The 20,461-nt window shown below is 41.2% G+C and overlaps 1 protein-coding gene across 2 annotated transcripts in view; it reads left to right on the top strand.

Annotated features, from left to right (window-relative positions):
• The window catches only part of TYRO3 (TYRO3 protein tyrosine kinase), an 87,719-nt gene that overhangs the window by 33,775 nt on the left and 33,483 nt on the right, over positions 1-20,461 (top strand). For both annotated transcript variants that reach the window (XM_089521907.1, XM_089521906.1), the window contains exons 4-6: positions 1,215-1,385; positions 7,502-7,588; positions 15,097-15,212. In XM_089521907.1, the coding sequence (XP_089378033.1) occupies positions 1,215-1,385; positions 7,502-7,588; positions 15,097-15,212 (374 nt within the window). The remainder of the gene's footprint in view (positions 1-1,214; positions 1,386-7,501; positions 7,589-15,096; positions 15,213-20,461) is intronic.

The following is a 20,461-nucleotide window of genomic DNA, read 5'->3' as shown; positions in this document are numbered from 1 at the left end:
ATTGCCAAGGGGAGAAAAATGAAACTAAAGTGGGAGAGACTCTGAGACACTAGGAAACACGAGAGGAGGTGACTGTATCCAAGGGTTTGGTGGAGGTCGAAAAACATTAAAAAGAGGATGGGTAGAAGATCTTTACATGAGAGTGGAGTGGGGAGGAGAACATGGGAAAGTGTGGTGAAACTGAGTAAGGAAAGAGAATCAATTGTGTAAGCAAAGCTGAAGAAGAAATGTATGCATACCGTGCTTTTTTATATAACAGTGATGCAACAATAGCAAGTACATTTCTATACTGCTTATCAGTGCACTTAAGCACTCCCTAAGCAGTTTATAATGTTTAAGCCAATTGCCCCCAACAAGCTGGGTACTCATTTTAATGACCTCGAAGGATGCAAGGCTGAGTTGACCCTGAGCCCCTGGCTGGTCTTGAACTCACAACCTTGTCGTTTGTGAGTGAGTGACTGCAGTAAAGGCATTTAATCACTGTGCTAACAGGTGCACATATGCCTCAGACCAAGAAAGAAAATTATACCGTGGTGTCAACCATTTAGGGTAGGAGAGGAAGTTGGAAAGTGGTGTGAAGAATCACCAAGCAGCAATTCTGTAGTACCAAATTCAGCAACTCTTGAAGCAGCTTAGTACTATAGTTCCCCTCATTGATACTTCCTCCTGCTGAGCCCTGTTGTGTGAGGGAATTTTACGGAAGGAGGAGGGAGGAAAAGAAGGAGTTAGGAAACCCTCTGAAAGGTCTGTAGCAGGCACTTTGATGTAGCCTTTGACAGTAGGGGCAGCAGCACACAGAGATACAGATATTTATATATTCTTTTCAGATCAGCACTCTCACTCTGAGATTCCTCCCCTGAGGACAAGAGAAAAGGGGCCAGGCCTTGAGAGACAGGGAACTCCGATCAAGAAAGTCTATAGAAATAAACTTTTCTATTCCTCTACCATCCACTTTTCATATTATCATCTTCCCCCGTTCAGTAACTGATCTCCTAACTCAGCTGAACTGAGCTTTTATTCAAGACAAAAAACAAAAATATACTATAGGTTGAAAAAATCAAGTTCTTGATACAGTATTTTATTATATTTTTTAGAGAGAGCGCACTGGCTGCCAGTGTTCAGTACAGTATGAACCTATTATGAAAGAAGTGAAGGTTTCCAGATGGTTGAGATGAAAACTTTCCTGCTGTTAAGATTATACTTTGTTCTTATAGGTGTTCCTTATTTCACTGTGGAGCCAGAAGATCTCTCTGTCATCCCTAATACACCTTTTCATATGGTCTGTGCTGCAGCTGGCCCACCTGAGCCAGTTACAATTGTCTGGTGGATGGGTGATTCCAGAGTGGGACTTCCAGATGTCTCCCCCTCCACCCTAAATGTGTCAGGTAAGGCTTCCTCATAAGAAACATAAAACCACCAGGAGGACTTGCTATTAAGGAAACAATAAAAATTGCACAAGTATCACTTTGCTGATGTTATGTGAGATTGCGTCTCATATGTGTTGCAATTCTAAAAAGTAGTACTGAGTATCCAGTTTACTGTGAATGTTACCGAACATGCAGTGATCTCTGCTGAATTTCCATGGAACTCTGAAGTGCAGGTTAGAAAACCCTGGAACAAATACGTCTTCTTAAAATCTTGTGCCCCACTTACTGCAAGTACATTTCCTGAAGGATTTTCTCCTGTGTCATTTTGTGACTCTTATAGCCTGAGTAATTTGTAATGCTTCTGTTTCCTCAAAAATAAAAGCAACCAAGACCAGTACCCTTACCAACTTGTTAGTAGAACAGAGTGATAGAAGAACAGAAATGGAAAACATACAGGCACTGAAATACTCAGGTGCACTTAAAAAGAAAAGGCTATAGAATTAAAATATAGGGCACCTATGTGTATATTGGCTGGAGCTTCTGAATACTTAAGACAGGACTGAAAAGTTTATAATGTTTCCTAACATACCATAGCCCCCTCTTAACCATTTTGACCCCCTCCCAGTTTAGCATGGCTAAAGAACAGAACCCAGGAGAGGAAAGGCTTGACTCTATTAGCTAAGGCAGCAATCCTCAGCAAGGTTGCTGCTGGTATTCTGAAACTCCAGACAACTCCCTTGATCTTTCTGTTTGAAATGTATTCATTTATTTAAATCTTTGGGGTGGGTATCTGGGTGCACTGCAGAACAAAGTACCACAGCCTTCACTGGCCTGTCAACTTAATTCGCTCACAATGCCTATTCACCTCACACAGCCCAACATACACTGTTGGAAATAGAAAATAGTGTGAAAACCAGAGATCAGTGCTTTGCTTTCCACTGTGCTTTGGTAACTGCTTAAATTTTTTTAAAAAAAAGAAGTAAAAAAGATGTAGTCAAAGCCTACATGGGGCAGTAATATGTGGGATGGTGCTACAGAGAGCCCAAAGAGCTGATATTGCTGAGTAACACAGCCACAACTAACCAGTATAGAAGGGAGTAATGCCCCATCTCTTCTGAAGCCAACTCTAGAATTGCCAACAAGTGGAAATAGGTTTTCCTCAGAAGAACCAGGATTTGAGATATTGAAGGAATAGGTGGTTTCCCATCGATGGTTCATATCTTATTCTATCCTAAACAAAATGGAAATTGGTAGCTTTGTTGAACTGCAAAACAGGAATCACATATGACCAGGACTTTCCAGACAGAAGTGCACATAGTTACACCGCTCTGAGAAGTCTGTTATTTATTTCATGCTTATTTTGTACAAACCCTGAGGAGGATTAAAATTCCTTGTGCTGGAATCTGTTTCATACTTTCTAGTACTCTCTCAGCTTTGCATGTTGGTTCTTGTATCCGAAGAGAAGAGGAAGAATCAGAGGGTGAGCCAGAATGTGCTTTCACTAGGTCACGGTTTCTGAGCAGGCAAGAAATAAGACGTATTAATTTTTTTAAAAAAAAGCTAATGTCAGCAGGAAAGAGCATCAAAATGCCCAGAGAACATTGTGTGGAAGAAAATGAGGTGCGTCCAAAATTTCAGTGAGTCAGCCGATTCACATTGAGAATTCATTGAGAATGTAGATTGCTTTTTCAGAACACAAAATGTGGATATTTCTGTTTGCCCTCAAAAATATGTTTAGCTTTATCGCAGTCAAAAAGAGCAATAATCACACTGGTGTTTCTTGATCTATTGTCAATTAAATACATCACTTCAAGGTTTCACAGAAGGGTTTTAAAATGTATCTTGTTGTTATATTTCTGCTCAGCTTTTGGTCCTCCACTCTAATTTTTAATTTTATTGTATTTTCTATGTATTTTTTATTGTTGTGACCTGCCCGGATTCCTTGTGATTGGGTGGGCTATAAATAAATCATTTATTATTATTATTGTCATCTTCCTTTTCAAGTGAAAATTACACAAACCTATTTCAGGCAAGTTTTAACAGTGTACCAATGCAGACATGCCTGCAATTTTGGATTCTGGTCTATCTTGAAGCAAGTTAAAGTCTAGATAAGAACCTCTAGGCTATATCTAATTGTTATCCCAATCTGTACAAGTATACCTCAGTTAACAAAGTCTCTGGCAAAGAAAATCTTTTTTGCAAAGTTATTTTATAATATTAATAATAATAAAATTTTATTTATACTCCACCTCTCCAATTAGATCAAGGCGGCTGACAACATTAAAAGAACATTAAAATACAATACAACACAATATCCCACAAACCCACCCACCTACAATAAATACAATACAATTAATTTATAAAGATAAATTTTTAAAACAAAGCAGGCAGTCGATGGGAGGTGACTGAGATGCCAATCTGGGAAGGCCTGCCAGAAGAGATCCGTCTTGACCACTTTTTTAAAGCAGTCAAGATTAGCAATATTCCGGATCTCCTCTGGCAGGCCATTCCTTAACTTGGGAGTGGCAGAGTAACTGATTAACTGCAGCCAGCCTAGTTTTCGCTGGCTGCAGTAAGTTTTTCCCAGAGGACCTGAGTGTGTGGAGCGGATTTTATGGGAGAAGCCGACCCTGTAGGTAAGCTGGGCCAAGCCATGAAGGGCTTTAAAGGTCATAACCAACACCTTATACTGTGCCTGGAAACTAATAGGCAGCCAGTGGAGGGACTTTAAGATTGGTGTTATGTGGTCACCTCTAGATCTGGCTGGTGACCAATCTGGCTGCCATGCTTTGAACTAATTCAGGTTTCCGGGCTAGGTACAAGGGTAGCTCTATGTAGAGCACATTGCAGAAATCAAGTTGTGAGGTTACCAGTGCATGCACCACAGTTTTTAGGCCTCCACGTTCCAGGAAAGGACGCAGCTGCCGTATCAGCCAAAGGTGATAACAAGCATTCCTGGCCGTGGCATCTATCGGCGCTGACATCTGAAGCAACAGGTCCAGGAGCACCCCCATGCTGCAAACACAGTCCTTTAGGGGAAGTGTGACCGCATCCAGGACCGGTTGACAAACCTCCATACCTGAATTAAGGCCTTTAGTAACGAGTACCTCCATCTTACCTGGATTTTATGCCTCTCATCCCCCTTTCCCTCACTTTTATTCCATGTAGCTGGAAGTTTTTTTAAGTAGCATCCACCTTAGGAGTATGGTGAAAGAAGGCTTAAAAAAACCCTGACTTTCAGTGTTGGTTGCAGCTGTGTGTCTGTAGTAAACAAAACATTAAAGCTTTAGCTGGGAAAGAATTGAATTCTATTCTAGCTGATATTACTGTACCTGTGTGTGGCTGCCTACAACAGGTAAGTTAAACAACAACTGCCTCCAGAATCTTACTGAGTGTGTGTGAACAGTAAAGCAGACTGAAAAAGGGAGAGCAGATAAGCTTTCTCCAAAATGTTAAGAAGGAACAGATCTATAAGTTTTGCCACCAAAATGGAAATCATAAGGAAAATGGAGGCTGGTGAAAGAAAAAGTCATCCCTGAATGCATTTTGGAAGAAACTTTCAAATGCTCTATAAGAGGTTCAAATGTTTTTGTTTACTTATGCAAGGCAAACTTGAACTGGCTGTTTTATTTCACTCACATATATATTGTTAATTTTGAATTAAAACATCACTAAAACATGTTCAGTTCCTCCCCTTTTGTGTAGTCTAGGAATCTATCCCTATTCTTTCCATGTTATTTGTGCCTCTGGTACCAGATTTTCTGTTACAGAAGTATTGCCCAGGAACACATCAACTTTGGTAATAGAGATATACCTGTAGTAGACCCGTTGACTTAATGGGACTTGTTAAGTCAGCACTTAGATAAGTCCTGTTGCTTCAGTTATCTACTCTACTTTGAACTTAAAATTGAATTTTGAAATCTGAAAGGAATTTCCCCAGACAAATATTTCCCACTTCCTTGTTTGTGAATAATTGCAATTTTTTGTTTTTGTCCAAATAAAATTACAAGTGTTTACCTTAAACAAAAGCAATCAAAGCTAAAATGATTGGTCCAATAATGCAGTGGAAAAATAAATGTATGGAGACTATTCCAAGTATTATAGGCCTGAGTCTTACTAAGAACCTAGCTTTTTCTGTAAACAATAGTTTTGCACTTCCTGTCAGCAGGATGTCAATACTGACTTAGGAGGAAATCACTCATTAAGCTGTGGTCAGAGGCCTCATCTCTTATCACCGTGTGATAAGGGACAGAATAAACATTTCAAGAAGCATTCCTCTTCTGGTTGAGTAGCCTTCACAATCTTATTTTATCCTATCATAAATAGCTATACTATTGCTAGGACAAATTGCTGCTTATCAGGAGATACCCATGTGGATTAATTGTTACCAGTGCTTTGTTTGGAAGGAGGTCTGGTATTTCAAGGCTGAGTAGAAGTTACAGTGCATTAAAGGATATTGTGCAGCTTGTGTTTGGTGCACTATTTCAAGAACACTCCAGATTCTGGACTGAGATACCAAGATGCTTGTGCACTTTGTTGTAGGAGCTGGTACTCTGTTTCTTATCTGTTGCATTCTTTAGACAACCAGCAGGAGAATAACAGTCCCAGCAAGTGTACAACATGGAGGGATCTGGTTCTAGGATATGACACCAGAAAGTTTTAGTAGAGTAAATGGGATCTATAGGAGCCCTGGTGGCACAGTGATTAAATGCCTATACTGCAGCCACTCACTCACAAACCATAAGGTTGCAAGTTCAATACCAGCAAAAGGGCTCAAGCTTGACTCAGGCTTGCATCCTTCCGAGGTCGCTAAAATGAGTACCCAGAATGTTAGGGGCAATTAGCTTACAGTTGTAAAACGCTTGGACACAGTTCAGTAGGAAGTGGTATATATATGAAGCTGATTATAGTATCATTTGAATACAATTAATTATTGGGATTTAAGAAGCTGAAAGGGTACTAGGCATCCTAGGTTTTGTTGGAACAATAGCTTTAAGAAGCTTGACCATGTAATTATTCTGGTGTAGAAGGAAAGCTCCATGTGTATCCAGTCTTCAGCTTTCCACATGAAAAATTAGATGTATTGAAAGCCATGGATGAAATTGTAACTCTGGAAAAATCTGAAGATGGTGGTATTCATTTGAATTATTCCCCAAAATAATTATTGTTGTAATACTGTTAGCAAAGATTGATAGAAGAAAAGTAGTGCTGTTGGCATGCTCTAGTTTTGCTTTTATTGCTCCAACCTGATGGCCATATCAATAATCAGAAAGCTATTGTGTGTACCCAGATACCTAGGCCAATCATTAAGCATTATGATACTCATTTTACTCAATGAAAGTTGTAAGGCTTCAGTAGGAAGGAGTGATTTGTTATTTGCTCCTGATGATTCCTTTCCATGAGTGCATTATTAGTTTGCCCTTGATATAATCTTCTCTCTACAGTGTGTAAATTCTTACAGGGAACACACACTAAAGCTGAAGCAAGACACTGATTTAGTGTTCACATAAATCATCATGTTATAGTTCAGTTTTATGGAATATCAGCTTTATTAATTAAGATGATACGAATACATTTATCATTACTTTTTGATATAGAGAGGCCTGTTGCTTTAAAAGAAGTCATGAATTTAATTCAGCTGTGACTATAAATCCTGGTCTGAAGCCCCATTTGTGCAGGCATTGCACAAATGTCCCAAAAAGTATGCACAAGCCTTGACATGAATGCAACAAACAATGGAGGTGAGTCCAGCCAAGGACAGCCAAGGGGGCACAGCAATGAGAGGGCTAAGAGCTGAACACTCTTTGTGCCTGCATCACATAGTACCTTCCTCCTCCCTGTCTCTCTTTTCATATATTTGCAGAATGAGCCTTGCCATGAACTCCTCTGTGCCAACATTTTTCCTGTTTTATAAAAAGAAAAGAAATTGACATGTTAATTGCACACAAATCCTCGTGATTTTGATCGGCTTCCATTTCAGCCCCCAAAGTTGCATATATAGAGTCTGAGCTCTTGTGTGTCAAACATAATTGAAATTCTGCTTGAGGTTGAAGGGGTGGGGGTTTATATAGCAGTTTGGTGTGCTGTTCTCCTCTTTAAAACTTCCGTTTTCCTTTTTTCTGGCTCATCTCCAGGTATCAATCAAAGCACAGTTTTCTCCTGTGAAGCTCACAACATAAGAGGACTGTCTTCATCTCGAACAGCCACTGTGCATATTAAAGGTGAGAGAGCCTTTCCTGCCTTTCAGAGAAGGAAGCACATGGAGGAGAAAGGTGCACTGATATGTGGGAGGCACACAAAAAACAAGGAAGAGCTAAGCTAAAATAGTTTCTGTTTTTCTCTCTCTCCCCCACTCCAACACGCATATAGGACCTCTGAGCTGCTTTCCAACAGTCTTTGCTTCATGCTCATAGCAATTGAAATAATATACTGTGCTCAGTGTTGGTGTGCCTCCTTAGTCCCCTGCACTAACCTTTGCAATGAAAAACAAACCATAAGTAGCTCAAAAAACAGGACGTGACACAAGATAACAGATTTTCCTTGAAAAGGCTATCCAAGCTGTTTGTGGAAGGAAGGTGGCCCATGATGTAATCTGCAGTGATTTAATGAAGATATCTTTTTGAGCCAAAAACTCCTTCCCCACACATCAGTCCTTTCCCTTCTATACACTAGTAGCATTTTAGCTGGTGAAGAGGGGGAGACCAATCAACATTTCAGGTAATTATACTTCAGGAATATAATAGAGTTCTGTGCTTTCCAACTTACATTCTTCAGTTAAAGCAAGCAATTGTGAGCCCTCATTCTGCAATGGCAGCTTTCTTATTGTGTTACCTCCTGTCTTAAGAAACTGAAGGCCTTGAGGAGTTCACATTCTCTCTTCTTTCTAAGTGAAATTGCTACTGAATTTTGGTTGAGTGGTTGTACTTCATAGAATACAAAATGCAATGAATTTTTGAGTACATTGTTTTTGGGGAGGATTTCATTTATTTGAAAGAGCAGCTCCTTTCCTTTCTTTTTAAAAGAAGGACTAATTTTACTGCTATGCTTGCATTCTACAGAATCTGGTACCTGGAACAGAATTCAGCATGTTGACAATCTTATTTGTTACTATGTATGCTGTGGTCAGACTAATCCCAGAATACATAGAATAGCTCCCTTCTTGACAAAGGAGTGGGGCTGCTAAAAGTACTCTCTATAGTTAGATGTTCTCCGTGTGTATGCTGAGAATAAATTATGTAAAATAGACAATACAAATAGAGACCAATGATCACTTATGGTGAGAACAGGTGAGGCTATTCACAGGAAACTTGAATATTTGCTCTAGGTTTTTTGCTCAGGATTTTCAATGACAAGCAAGTTACCAATGCAGCAAAATCTTCTGTCAGAACGAGATGCTTCCATGAAGATGACTCATAGAAGAACCCATCTGCTATTTCTATCACTGACCCACACTATGGATGGGTCCAGTCTGCAACTGAGGATGGGCCCAACTGTCCTGTTTTGCCCTTGGGAAGCTAGCCAGATTCCCAGCATGAAGCCTCGGCATCTTGCAAAGGTTTTAAGCAGAGAGAGGCAGAGAGAGAATCTAAGCTCACCAAAGCAGGAGTAGAAAAGCAGAGGTAGTCTAGTCCGATCTGGATACATGAGACAGTATTCAGTCCAGGAAGGCAGTCCAAAGGATAATCAAAAATAGTTGTTTTGCCGTTGGTTGAAGATGTGACCTGACACCAATCAGTTAGTACTGCAGGTTAATAATAATAACAATAACAACAACAACAACAACAACAATAATAATAATAATAATAATAAATTTTATTTTTATACCGCTTTTCCAAAAGATCAAAGCATTGTACACAAAATTTAAAAACAGTTACAAACACATCATAAAATAGATAAAACCAGTAACACAATACAATATACAAGTCTAAAACAATCCTAACAAGGTTAGGAAGAGCCTTTCCACTACAGAGCTGGTTAAAGATCCAGTCACTTGGAGTATACCAAATGCTGGTGGCTGTGGAGGCCCTGGCTTGAGACCAGCTTTCAGCAGGTTAGATTGAGTTTATGGGAGTAAGCCACCTTCATGATAGTGGTTTGCAGAAGGATCCATCAACACTGTGCCACACTGTTTGACCATAATGAGCCCCACGTTTGCTGAGGTGGTTTCAGTTACAGCTGTGTCCTACTATTCCTCCTCACAAGAGTAGACATACACAATGCAGAATATCTGTCTCCATCTTGCTCTTCTTTTTACCATACCCGTTGGATAAAATAGGATATTTGTAGTGGCAGACCACTGGCCTATTTTTTTTTTTTTTTTTTTTTTTTTTTTTGCTAGCATTGTCTGTTTAAAATATAAACAAACAAGATAATTTAAAATATGAACAAACAAGTGAAGATTCAAAAGACAACAGAATTAGAGCAACAGAATCCTGTCATACTGTTCGTGGTCCCTTCAGGAGCTGCTGGCATGAGCTTTGCCAGGCGCGGAGTAGGGGTTGGTTCCAAGAGTTAGTGGCAGCATGAATGGAGTTTCTGTGCCAAGAGTGGGAGCAGGAGATGACAGAGCAGTTAAAGGGTGGGATGAGAGCGAACATACGGAGTGAGAAAAATGGGAGTAAATTAGCGAAAAGCAAGCCAGTAGAAAGGGACAGGAGAATGCCTGAACGAATAAAATTTAAAAGACAACAAGCAAAATCATGTTGGTTTTAAATTGAAGAGTCAAACAGAAATATAGGGTTCACCCCAATGCAAATCCACTGTGCCCAGTGTAGAAGAATGGCAACTGGATTCACTGCAGAATCTACAAAATAAACTTTCAGTACAGTGATGGTAATTCATTTGCTTTATTTCCCCACCCCCATAAATTCAGACATTTTTATTTTGACACTGTTACTTTTGTTATGTGCCTTCTGCTCCAAAGTGTGGTGACCCTATATTGACTTTTCTCCATAAGAAGAGGTTTGCCATTGCCTTCCTATAAGACTGAGATATTGTAACTTGCCCAAGATCATATTGTGGGGTTTTATGGTTGGATAGAGATTCAATCATAATAATAATAAAATTTATTTATATTTCCCGCCTCTCCCAGGTGGATCGAGGCGGGATTACAGCCCAATAAAACAATAAAATACAAAAATAAAACATATAATTTCAAACATTAAAACAGTTAAAAACAGTGCAGTCAACTTTTATAAGATAAAATGTTCTGATCCTGGATAGAAGAGTGAATGATGTCGTTACAGAAGATTGGGTGGATAGGCTTGCCGGAAGAGATCTGTCTTAATTGCCCTCTTGAAACCTTAATCAAACACTCAAACCAGTACACTATGGGCTATCATAGTGTAGTAATTTAAGTGTTTTTCACAATACCTTATGCTTTTTTACACCAATTTAAGGTATTTCTGACAATACCTTATGCTTTTTTATTTCTTTCAAGCATATCATTTCATTATATGATAAACCAAACTGTGACTTCATTTCATTTGAAATCTTACCTATCTTTACACACTGATTTTATGAAGTACTCCCCTTTTAACTGAGTACTCATTGAGCTTGAGTTTCACTGAGATGACTATGAAATATTAGAGCTATGTGGGCTTTTTATTTCCCTGGAATTTATTATATTAAATTAGAACAAACTTTTCCAGATTCACTGTTGTTTTTGAAAAGTGTTTATTATTCCATTGTTTAAATTGAGTTAATTTGTTTCATTTTGGACTGAATAGGTTTTTATGGTAAACAGTCTTCAAAAGGAGCTTTACCATATCTTCTCTGTACTGTACTAACAAGTGTTAGCTATAATGCCACTGGCGTTGTCTCTGAGAGATCTTCCACCAGTATCACCTTCACTACTGCTGCTGCCAGCAGTTCTGCACATTTAATTTGTCTCCTTAGCAAAAGCCTGTCTGACATGGGAGAACCTGTCAGCAGCACTGCTGCCTTTAGTATAGCTTATTGCCTCACAGGCGCATGCCGTCCCACAGAAAGGTACTGCCATTGTTGGGAAACAAGAGATAGTGCTAGAAGATGAGACTTCCAGGTCAGATGGTATTCAGCGAGCTACTGCGGTAGAGCAGAGGACAATTACGGATAGCGCTCTAGCTAGTGATGCAACTGAACTCAAACCGAAAGGGCATTCAGCTGTTGCTGTTTCCAGAGACAAAAGGAAAGTCCAAAGCTGTACAATACATATTATAGAAATATAGAATGTCAGAAGTATGAATCAGGGAAAGGTTCATTCTTTTTTTTCTTCAAGTCATTCCTGACTTATGGCGAATCTAAAGCTAACCTATCACAGGGTTTTCTTCGCAATTTTCTTCAGAGGGGATTTGCCATTGCTGTCCTCTGAGGCAGAATGTTTGTGACTTCCCCAAGGTCACCTAGTGGGTTTTCATGGCTGAGCTGTGATTTGAATCCTGGCCTCCAGAGTCATAGTCTAGCACTCAATCCACTACACCATGCTGGCTCTCTCAGGGAAAACTAGACATAATAAAAGAAGAAATGGAGCATATAAGCATTGCAGTACTTGGGTGAGTGAGATGATGATGATGATGATGATGATGATGATGATAAATGTTTTATTTATAGCCCGCCCAATCACTAGGCAGGTTACATCAGTAAAAATGCAGGAAAAATAAAGTGGGCAGGAATGGAACATTTTCAGCCAGATAATTACATAGTGTTTACTCAGGAAATGAAAATCTAAGAAGAAATGGAGTGGCATTTATAGCGAGGAGAGATGCAGCAAAAACAGTCAAAGGATATAATCAAATTCTAACTAAATTGTGTCAATAAGACTTCATGGAAAACACATCAGGGTAAATGTTATTCAAGTTTATTATTCAACTACAAAGATAGAAGAAGAAGAAGAAGAAGAAGAAGAAGAAGAAGAAGAAGAAGAAGAAGAAGAAGCAGCAGCAGCAGCAGCAGCAGCAGCAGCAGCAACAGCAGCGACATGCTATGCTGGAGTTCAGGAGGAAATTGATCACATATCAAAACTTATTGTCAATCATGGGTAATAGTGCCACTGTATTCTGCTTTGTTCAGGCCCCACCTAGAATATTGTGTCCAGTTCTGGGCACCACAATTCTAAAAGGACTTTGAGAAACTGGAGCATGTCCAAAGGAGGACAACTAAAATGGTGAAGGGTCTGGAAACCATGCCTTATGAGGAACAACTTAGGGAGCTGGGGATGTTTAGCCTGGAGAAGATAAGGTTAAGAGGTGATATGATAGCCCTGTTTAAATATTTGAAGGGATGTCATATTGAGGAGGGAACAAGCTTGTTTTCTGCTGCTCTAGAGAACAGGATCCAATGGAACAATGGATGCAAGCTACAGGAAAAGAGATTCCACTTCAACATTAGGAGGAACTTCCTGACAGTAAGGGCTGTTCAACAGTGGAACACACTCCCTTGGAGTGTGGTTGAGTCTCCCTCCTTGGAGGTCTTTAAGCAGAGGCTGGATGGCCATCTGTCAGGGATGCTTTGATTGAGAGTTCGTGCATGGCAGGGGGTTGGACTGGATGACTCTTGTGGTTTCTTCCAAGTCTATGAGTTGGAATGCAAAAACAGGAAACAGAGCAGAATCAAATATTGTAGGAAAATTTGGCCTAGGATCAAGAAATAAAAGAAGAAAAACATCTGACTGAATTTTGTAAGGTCAACAGTTTGTTCACTGCAAACACATTCTCTAAATAACCCAAGAAGAACTGTATTTCCCATTGATCAATATAGAAATCAAATATGTATCATACATAAAGCCAGGATTACACCCAGAGGAAGGAGGCATGAAAAGTAGAGGAAGAAACATGAACAATTTTAAGATAGGCAAATAACACCATATTACTAGCAAAAAATATTAAAGACTTGTAAGAAAGACAAAAAAGAAAGTGCAAAAGCAGGTTAACAGTTGAACATTAAGAAAACAAAAATAATGACCACAGATGATTTACATAATTTTAAAGTGGACAATGAAGAAATTGAAATAGTTCAAGATTTTCCATATCTTGGCTCAGTCGTTAGTCAGAATGGAGAGTACAGTCTAGTAATTAGAAGAAGGCTAAGACTTGGAAGTACACCTATGAAGGAACTAGAAAGATCCTGAAGTGTAAAGATATATCATTGAATACTAATGTTGGGATTGTCCATTGTATTTCCCATTTCTGTGCATGGTTGTGAAAGCTGGACAATGAAGAAAGCTGATATGAAGAAAATCAACTCATTTGAAATGTGATGCTGGATAAGAGTTCTACAGATACCTTGGACAGCCAAAAAGACAACTAAATGGGTCATAGACCAAATCTAGCCTGAAGTCAAGAGAATGAAACTGAGACTGTTGTATTTTAGCCACATCATGAGAAGACATAGCTCACTAAATAAGTCAATAATGGCCCGTTACAGACGGGCTTAAAAGTGCGCGCTCTGTGCGTGCTAGGGTTAGAAAGGGGCGTCCTTTCCGGACGCCCCCAACCCTAGGACGCGTGGAGCATGCACAAAATGGCAGCGGCCATTCCACACGGCTGCCGCCATTACTATGTCACGACCGCGCCGCCTCTAAACAGGGCGGCACGGTTGTGACGTAGTGGGGCCACAGAGGGCGCCTAGTGCACCCTTTCAGCGGCCCCAGAAGGAGCTCCGTTTTGGAGCTCCTTCCAGGTTTGCGTCGCTGGGCGCAGCCTTTAGATGGCTGCACCCAGCGACGCAGAGGAGAACGGGGCCAAGTGGCCCCTTTCTCCTCCTCCCCGCTGCTGCGGGGTGTCCTTGGGGCTTGAAGCCCCAAGGACACCCCTTTCCAGGCCTCGGGGAAGCGGCCTTTTGCCGCTTCCCCACGACCTGGAAAGCGGCGGGTCAGGGCCTCAGCGGGTGCCGCTCTGGCTGCTGAGGCCCCGATCCGGCGGGGAAAGGGGCGGGTGCAGGCTGCTGCTTTTTGGCGGTCTGTAACGCGCCATAGTTTGATAAGACAGCAGTAGCAATAGCAAGTACATTTATATACTGCTTATCAGTGTACTTAACCACTCCCTAAGTGGTTTACAAAGTGTAAGTTAATTGCCCCCCAACGATCTGGGTACTCATTTTAGCGACCTCGGAAGGATGCAAGCCTGAGTCGAGCTTGAGCCCCATTAGCTGGGATTGAACTCGCAATCTTATGGTTTGTGAGTGAGTGGCTGTAGTATAGGCATTTAACCAGTGCACCCAAAACAGAAGGGAGTAGGAAAAGAGGAAGACCGCATTCCAGATGGATGGACTCAATCTAGCAAGCCATGGTCCTGAGTCTGCAAGATCTGAGCAGGACTGATGATGATAGGGTGACTTGGAGGTTTCTTATTCATAGGTTCGCCATAAGTCAAAGTTGATATGATAGCAGTTAACAACAGTTGAAGTTAATGCTGCTATATTAGTTCTTCTATAAAAAGAGGCATGCCTTCATTCAAAAGGTTTGAGACACTTATTTCAGATATTGTTGCAGAATGTTTTTGGAACTGTCTATAACAAATGTTCTGTGTTTTCTATATCTGTTTAACCAACCAAATACTGAATAAAGACAACAAGTGATTCATTGTTAATCGGGATTCATAATGTCATGAACAAATCACCTCTGTTTTTACCAAGATTGATTAGCACCTCTCAGGGATGTTACTCAATTTCCCCACTGTAGTGTCTGCTCAATTCTGTTTAAAAACCTCCTCAGTTCTGCATATGCTAAACAGTTTTCATCCTTCTGTTTCAGCTCTCCCCTTTCCACCTGTCAATGTGACAATAACTCAGATCACCAGCAACAATGCCATTATCACTTGGTTACCAGGATTTGATGGCCTTTCCCCACTTCATTCTTGTACAGTACAGGTTTGTAATACACATATATACCCACACCCTCTGACCTACATAGTGAAATCAAACAAATTAGTAGACAGTCTAGTACCTTTTAGATGCTTTGAACTACTGTTCTTAGAAACCTCAGCCTACCTGCTCAGTGAGCTGCTATAGATAGGAAAACTGACTTCTCTGGTAGGTTTACAACCAGTCTTAGATGGGATTGCATTTCCCCTGAAGAACTATGTCTGTAGTGCAAAAATTGTCCTAGACTCTTAACTAATTGGGGTGGCAGAAGCAGGCACAATTTAATTTGGTTTGCTTAAGCTGATTTACTACAGACCTGTACTTCAGGAAACTGATTTTATCCAGTTACCCATGCACAGTGATTAGTTGTCTTCAAGTTGCACTACTGTAATATTTCTTACATGGGCCTGCCTTTGAAGACAGAAACTTTAGCCAGTGCAGGGTAGAACTGCCAAAGTACTGATGTCACAGGGATGAAGCAGGGTGACCAGAGGTCATAACTACAAAGGAGGACAAGCCACCACAAAATGAAGGCCATTCAAGAATAATGTAGGGCATTATAAAATAAACACTACATTATATATATGACTCAGGTCCCAGCTATTTGGCACATCATATTTCCCTGTATGAACCAACCTGAACATTGAGATGTTCAGGAGAGGCCCTTCTCTCAGTCCCACCACCATCACAAGCACGGTTTGTAAGAACACAAGAGAGGGCCTTCTTGGTAGCTGCCCCTAGACTCCGGAACTCCCCTCCCAAGGAGACCAGAATGACCCCTTCTTTGTTGTACTCTGTCCTGTTCAGACATGAATTTAGAAGAAAGAAATTTTAAAGAACATTTTGGGGATGTTGTATTTTTTGAAGTGTGTGGTTTTTAAGTGTTTTTATCCTTTTTATTTGTATTATATTTTTAAACTATCTGTTTTAATATTGTAATAGTTTAATTCCATTTTAATTGTCACTTGTTAGTTTTTAACTCTAATGTGCTTTTAGACTGTAAGCTTCTTGATAAGTCCCAGGTTTTTTTGGGGGAGGGGGAACGGGGTACAAATAAATATAACAACAACAATAATGTAAATTAATATTTATTAGTCATGCTCAAAATGAAGGACATTTTCAAATTCCTCCTGGACAGAAGATTTGAAATGTCCTGGAAAAGTAGGATGTCTGGTCACCCTGTGTTGAGGTCATACAGTACCTGTACTGCACCAGCTCCACTGGCTGCCAGTACAGTGAACCCTTGTTATACACTGGGGTTTGGTTCCAAGATCTCCCGTGTATAATAAAAATCCGTGTATGCTCAAGTCTCATTAAATATAATGACATAGCAAAATGGTGTCCCTTATAAAAATGGAAAATCAAGGTTTGATATTTGAAATTTATACTTTTTTTGAACATTTTCAAACCATGTATGCTTGAAATCGTGTATAACAAATCAGTGTATAAGAAGGGCCAACTGTATATATAGCCTAATCCAGTGGTCTGCAAAGTGTGCTTTTTAAGGGATTTTAGACTTCAGCTCCCAGAATCCCAGACTATTGGCCAGCAGTAGTCCAAAATTTCAAGGGCACAGCCTGGGGACCACTGGCCTAATCCATTTTAAAGTTCTGGTTTTGGCTGTTAAGGTGTAAAACCCAACTTCTATGGGTCCAGGGGCTATTTATTTGTGGCAGCAGAAAATAATGATTTTCACTGTTATTTCAAAACAAGATGCCGCAGTGCCTTAGGGGATAATAAATAAACAAATAAATAAATAATAACATAGCCCTTGGTCTGATGAAGGGCGTTCACACCACTAGGGACATGGAGGGTTATGACTCATTTCCAGTTGCAGACCCCTGAAACCATCCCTGTGTTGGAAGCTTTTTTTGAAATTCACTTGTCATGCATAGGTACTTTCAGAGGGGGAGTTTTCAGGATCTGGGGCACAGAGAATTAACCCTTTCTTCTTCACTATAATCCCTCCAAATTATATTCCCCCTCAGCACTGTAGTTAGATGGGGGGGGGGGAGGCTTTAATCATTGTTAATGGAAATTTTTTTTATGCCTAGTTGTTCTTTGTATTGTGGGAAAGGTAGAGTGAATAAGAGAGGCCCCTTAGCTCATGCTCTGGAAATTCTCCACACCTGCATTAAAGCCTGTTGTTGCCAAGACAAAGCCCAATCTAAACAAGACACACCAAATCTATTTCCCTTTCTGGGTTAGTGAGGTGTCATTCCACTACTTGGTCTGGGGACTTGATATGGTAGGAAAAGACAGCATACAGCCCTTGTGCTGTAGGCATTTCCCTGCCTGTCTTTCTGGCTCTTGCAGGACCCACCAGCACTACAGAATTTACCAGTATGCTACCAATTTTATGGCATGGCAGCAATAGCAAAACAAACAGCAGTTGACCTTTAAAACAAAGTAAATGAGGATGGTTTTCCTTGTTTTAAACGTGTTTACATTCAAGGAAGCCCCTTGGAATCTGATTCTGCTATTAAACAAAACAAAATCACATGAGTCTGAGATTATCCTGCTCTATTTCAGTGGAAATGCAGAAGAGGCATTTGCATATTTCTTTCATGGAGTAAAAGAGCCCATTGAGGTGATGACATTCATCATGACTTTCTTCATGCAGTAGCTTTACTCTTCTTTCATGTACGGTTCCTGCTACTGTTCTCGTGGGGCTCTTGACAGATCAGAATGAATTTCCTTCTGCATATTAGAATGCTGAGCTTTGTACAGCCTATTCTTCCTGGTCTGCACATCCTCCGTCACCCCATACAATGCTAATCTGTCCAAGTTCCAAGCTCCCCCTGCAACCCCTTTTTTGCAATCAATGAAGTTGAGGAAGAAACACAGAACAGAGTTCATTCTGTTTGGGTGTTCTGTTTTTTCTAGGCTGTACTGGCATTTCTATCCCAGGCTGGGGCAAACAAACTAATTTCTGACCACGCTTTACATGACAACAGCATTTCATTACAGAAAGTCTTACCTAGGAATGACAACATTTTGGCTTCTCTGTATTCTGATTGCTGTTTAGAAACACCATTGTCCGTTAACATTTCCTGCTAGAGGCATCATTTCCTGTTACTGTATATTATTATTATTATTATTATTATTATTATTACCCAGCTCTTCAGCCAAAAGGCTATCAGAGCATCTTACAGAATGTTAATTAGACATTTCCCTGCCCTCAGGCTTACAATCTAAAGAGACAAGACACAAAAGGAGAAGGGGATGGCAGTGGGGAAGGGGAAAAGTCCAGCAGATCTTCTCTCCCTCTGAGGCCTGGACCATGGCAGATGTAGTGGAGGGAGGGCCCTTCTTCTTACTCTGATTAGGCCCGATGGGGCTGCCCTGTCCTTCTCTCCCTCTCAATGGTGGATGGACGGAGGGCTTTCTTCTTTCAGGCAAGGCCCGATGGAGCTGGGTTGCCTTTCTCTCCCTGTGGATGAAGGTGGATGCAGGGGAAGGCTCTTCTTTCAGGCAAGCCTTGATGGAACTGGGTTGCCTTTCTCCCCCTGTGGATGATGGTGGATGGAGGGGAGGGCTCTTCTTTCAGGCAAGGCCTGATGGAGCTGAGTTGCCTTTCTCTCCTTGTGGATGATGGTGGATGGACAGGAGGGCTCTTCTTTCAGGCAAGGCCTGATGGAGCTGGGTTGCCTTTCTCTCCCTGTGGATGATGGTGGATGGAGGGGAGGGCTCTTTTTTCAGGCAAGGCCTGATGGAGCTGGGTTGCCTTTGGGGTGGCCTGTAGGCGCTGCTCTCCCCGCCGGATTGGAGCCTCAGGTGCCAGAACGGCAGCCTCTGGGGCCCCGATCCGCCGCTTTCCAGGCCGCGGGGAAGCGGCAAAAGGCCGCTTCCCCACGGCCTGGAAAGGGGTGTCCTTGGGGCTTCATGCCCCAAGGACACCCGGTGGCAGCGGGGAAGAGGAGACCCTTTCTCCCTTGTGTCACTGGTGCAGCTGTCTAAAGGCTGCACCAGCGATGCAAATCACAGAAGGAGCTGCGTTTCGGAGCTCCTTCGTGCGCCGCAAAAAGGGCACTCTAGGCGCCCTTGCGCGGCGCAAAGACGTCACGTCTGCGCCGCCCCGTTTGGAGGTGGCGCGTTCGTGACATCGTAATGGTGGCCCCCGTGTGGAACGGGCACCGCCATTTTGGACGCGCCGAGCAGATATTAGGGTTGGGGGCGTCCGGAAAGGACGCCCCTTTCTAACCCTATTACGCGCTCCTCGCGTACTAGGATGCCCGTCTGTAATGGGCCTTTCGCTCCTTGTGGATGATGGTGGGTGGACAGGAGGGCTCTTCTTTCAGGCAAGGCCTGATGGAGCTGGGTTGCCTTTCTCTCCTTGTGGATGATGGTGGATGGACAGGAGGGCTCTTCTTTCAGGCAAGGCCTGATGGAGCTGAGTTACCTTTCTCTCCCTGTGGATGATGATGGTGGATGGGGGGAGGGCTTTCTTCTTTCAGGCAAGGCCTGATGGAGCTGAGTTGCCTTCTCTCCCTGTGGATGATGGTGGATGGAGGGGATGGCTCTTCTTTCAGGCAAGCCCTGATGGAGCTGGGTTACCTTTCTCTCCCTGTGCTGTGGATGATGATGGAATATGCTTAATCATTGCAGTGTGGTCTCTGTTCATAGGTTTTGTAGGTTTGTAATAGTTTACAAATCTATGGAATCTCGTTGACTAATTTTAATAATGGGACAAAGCTAATGTTCGTACCAAACGGGGGGAAAAGTTCCATCCTAGCCTTCTCAGCTCTGTTAAGAACAGTAGTTTAAAAGTTTGGACAAGACTCTCCTCTAACCTAAGTGTGTGCCAGATCACAGAACTGGCACTTCGTTTTGTCTCTTTTTAAAAAGAGCAAGAAAAAACACAGTTCTTATTTATTCCTTATTGAAGCATTCAAATTTGCAAAAATATGACTAAGTAAAATATATACTGTATTCTCAGTTATTTAAAACCACAATTATTTTACCCCAAATGTACATCACAAGTACCTACAAATTGCAACTTATTAAATTCTAGTAAATAAAAACAAAGAAAATGGAGTATTTCCTTAGAAGAGTATTTCCTAAGAGCAAGTTATATATTGTAGTATATTGTAATAAATAAATATTTGTTTGTTAACATATGTACATAAAGCCTAGCCATTAAGGCTTTTGTTGATAATTTATTTTCAGTTGAGGACAGGAAAAAAAGCTCTCACTCAAAAATAGTAGATTCATCTCCCTGTGTTTTTAGTTTGTAGTATTTCATTGATAATGAG

This window comes from Sceloporus occidentalis, unplaced genomic scaffold (assembly GCF_023333645.1).
Source record: "Sceloporus occidentalis isolate IW3139 unplaced genomic scaffold, rSceOcc1.0.p SCAF_4, whole genome shotgun sequence".
Classification (NCBI taxonomy): Eukaryota; Metazoa; Chordata; class Lepidosauria; order Squamata; family Phrynosomatidae; genus Sceloporus; species Sceloporus occidentalis.
The sequence above is the reverse complement of the archived record's forward strand: the minus strand, read 5'-3'. Positions and strand labels throughout refer to the sequence as shown.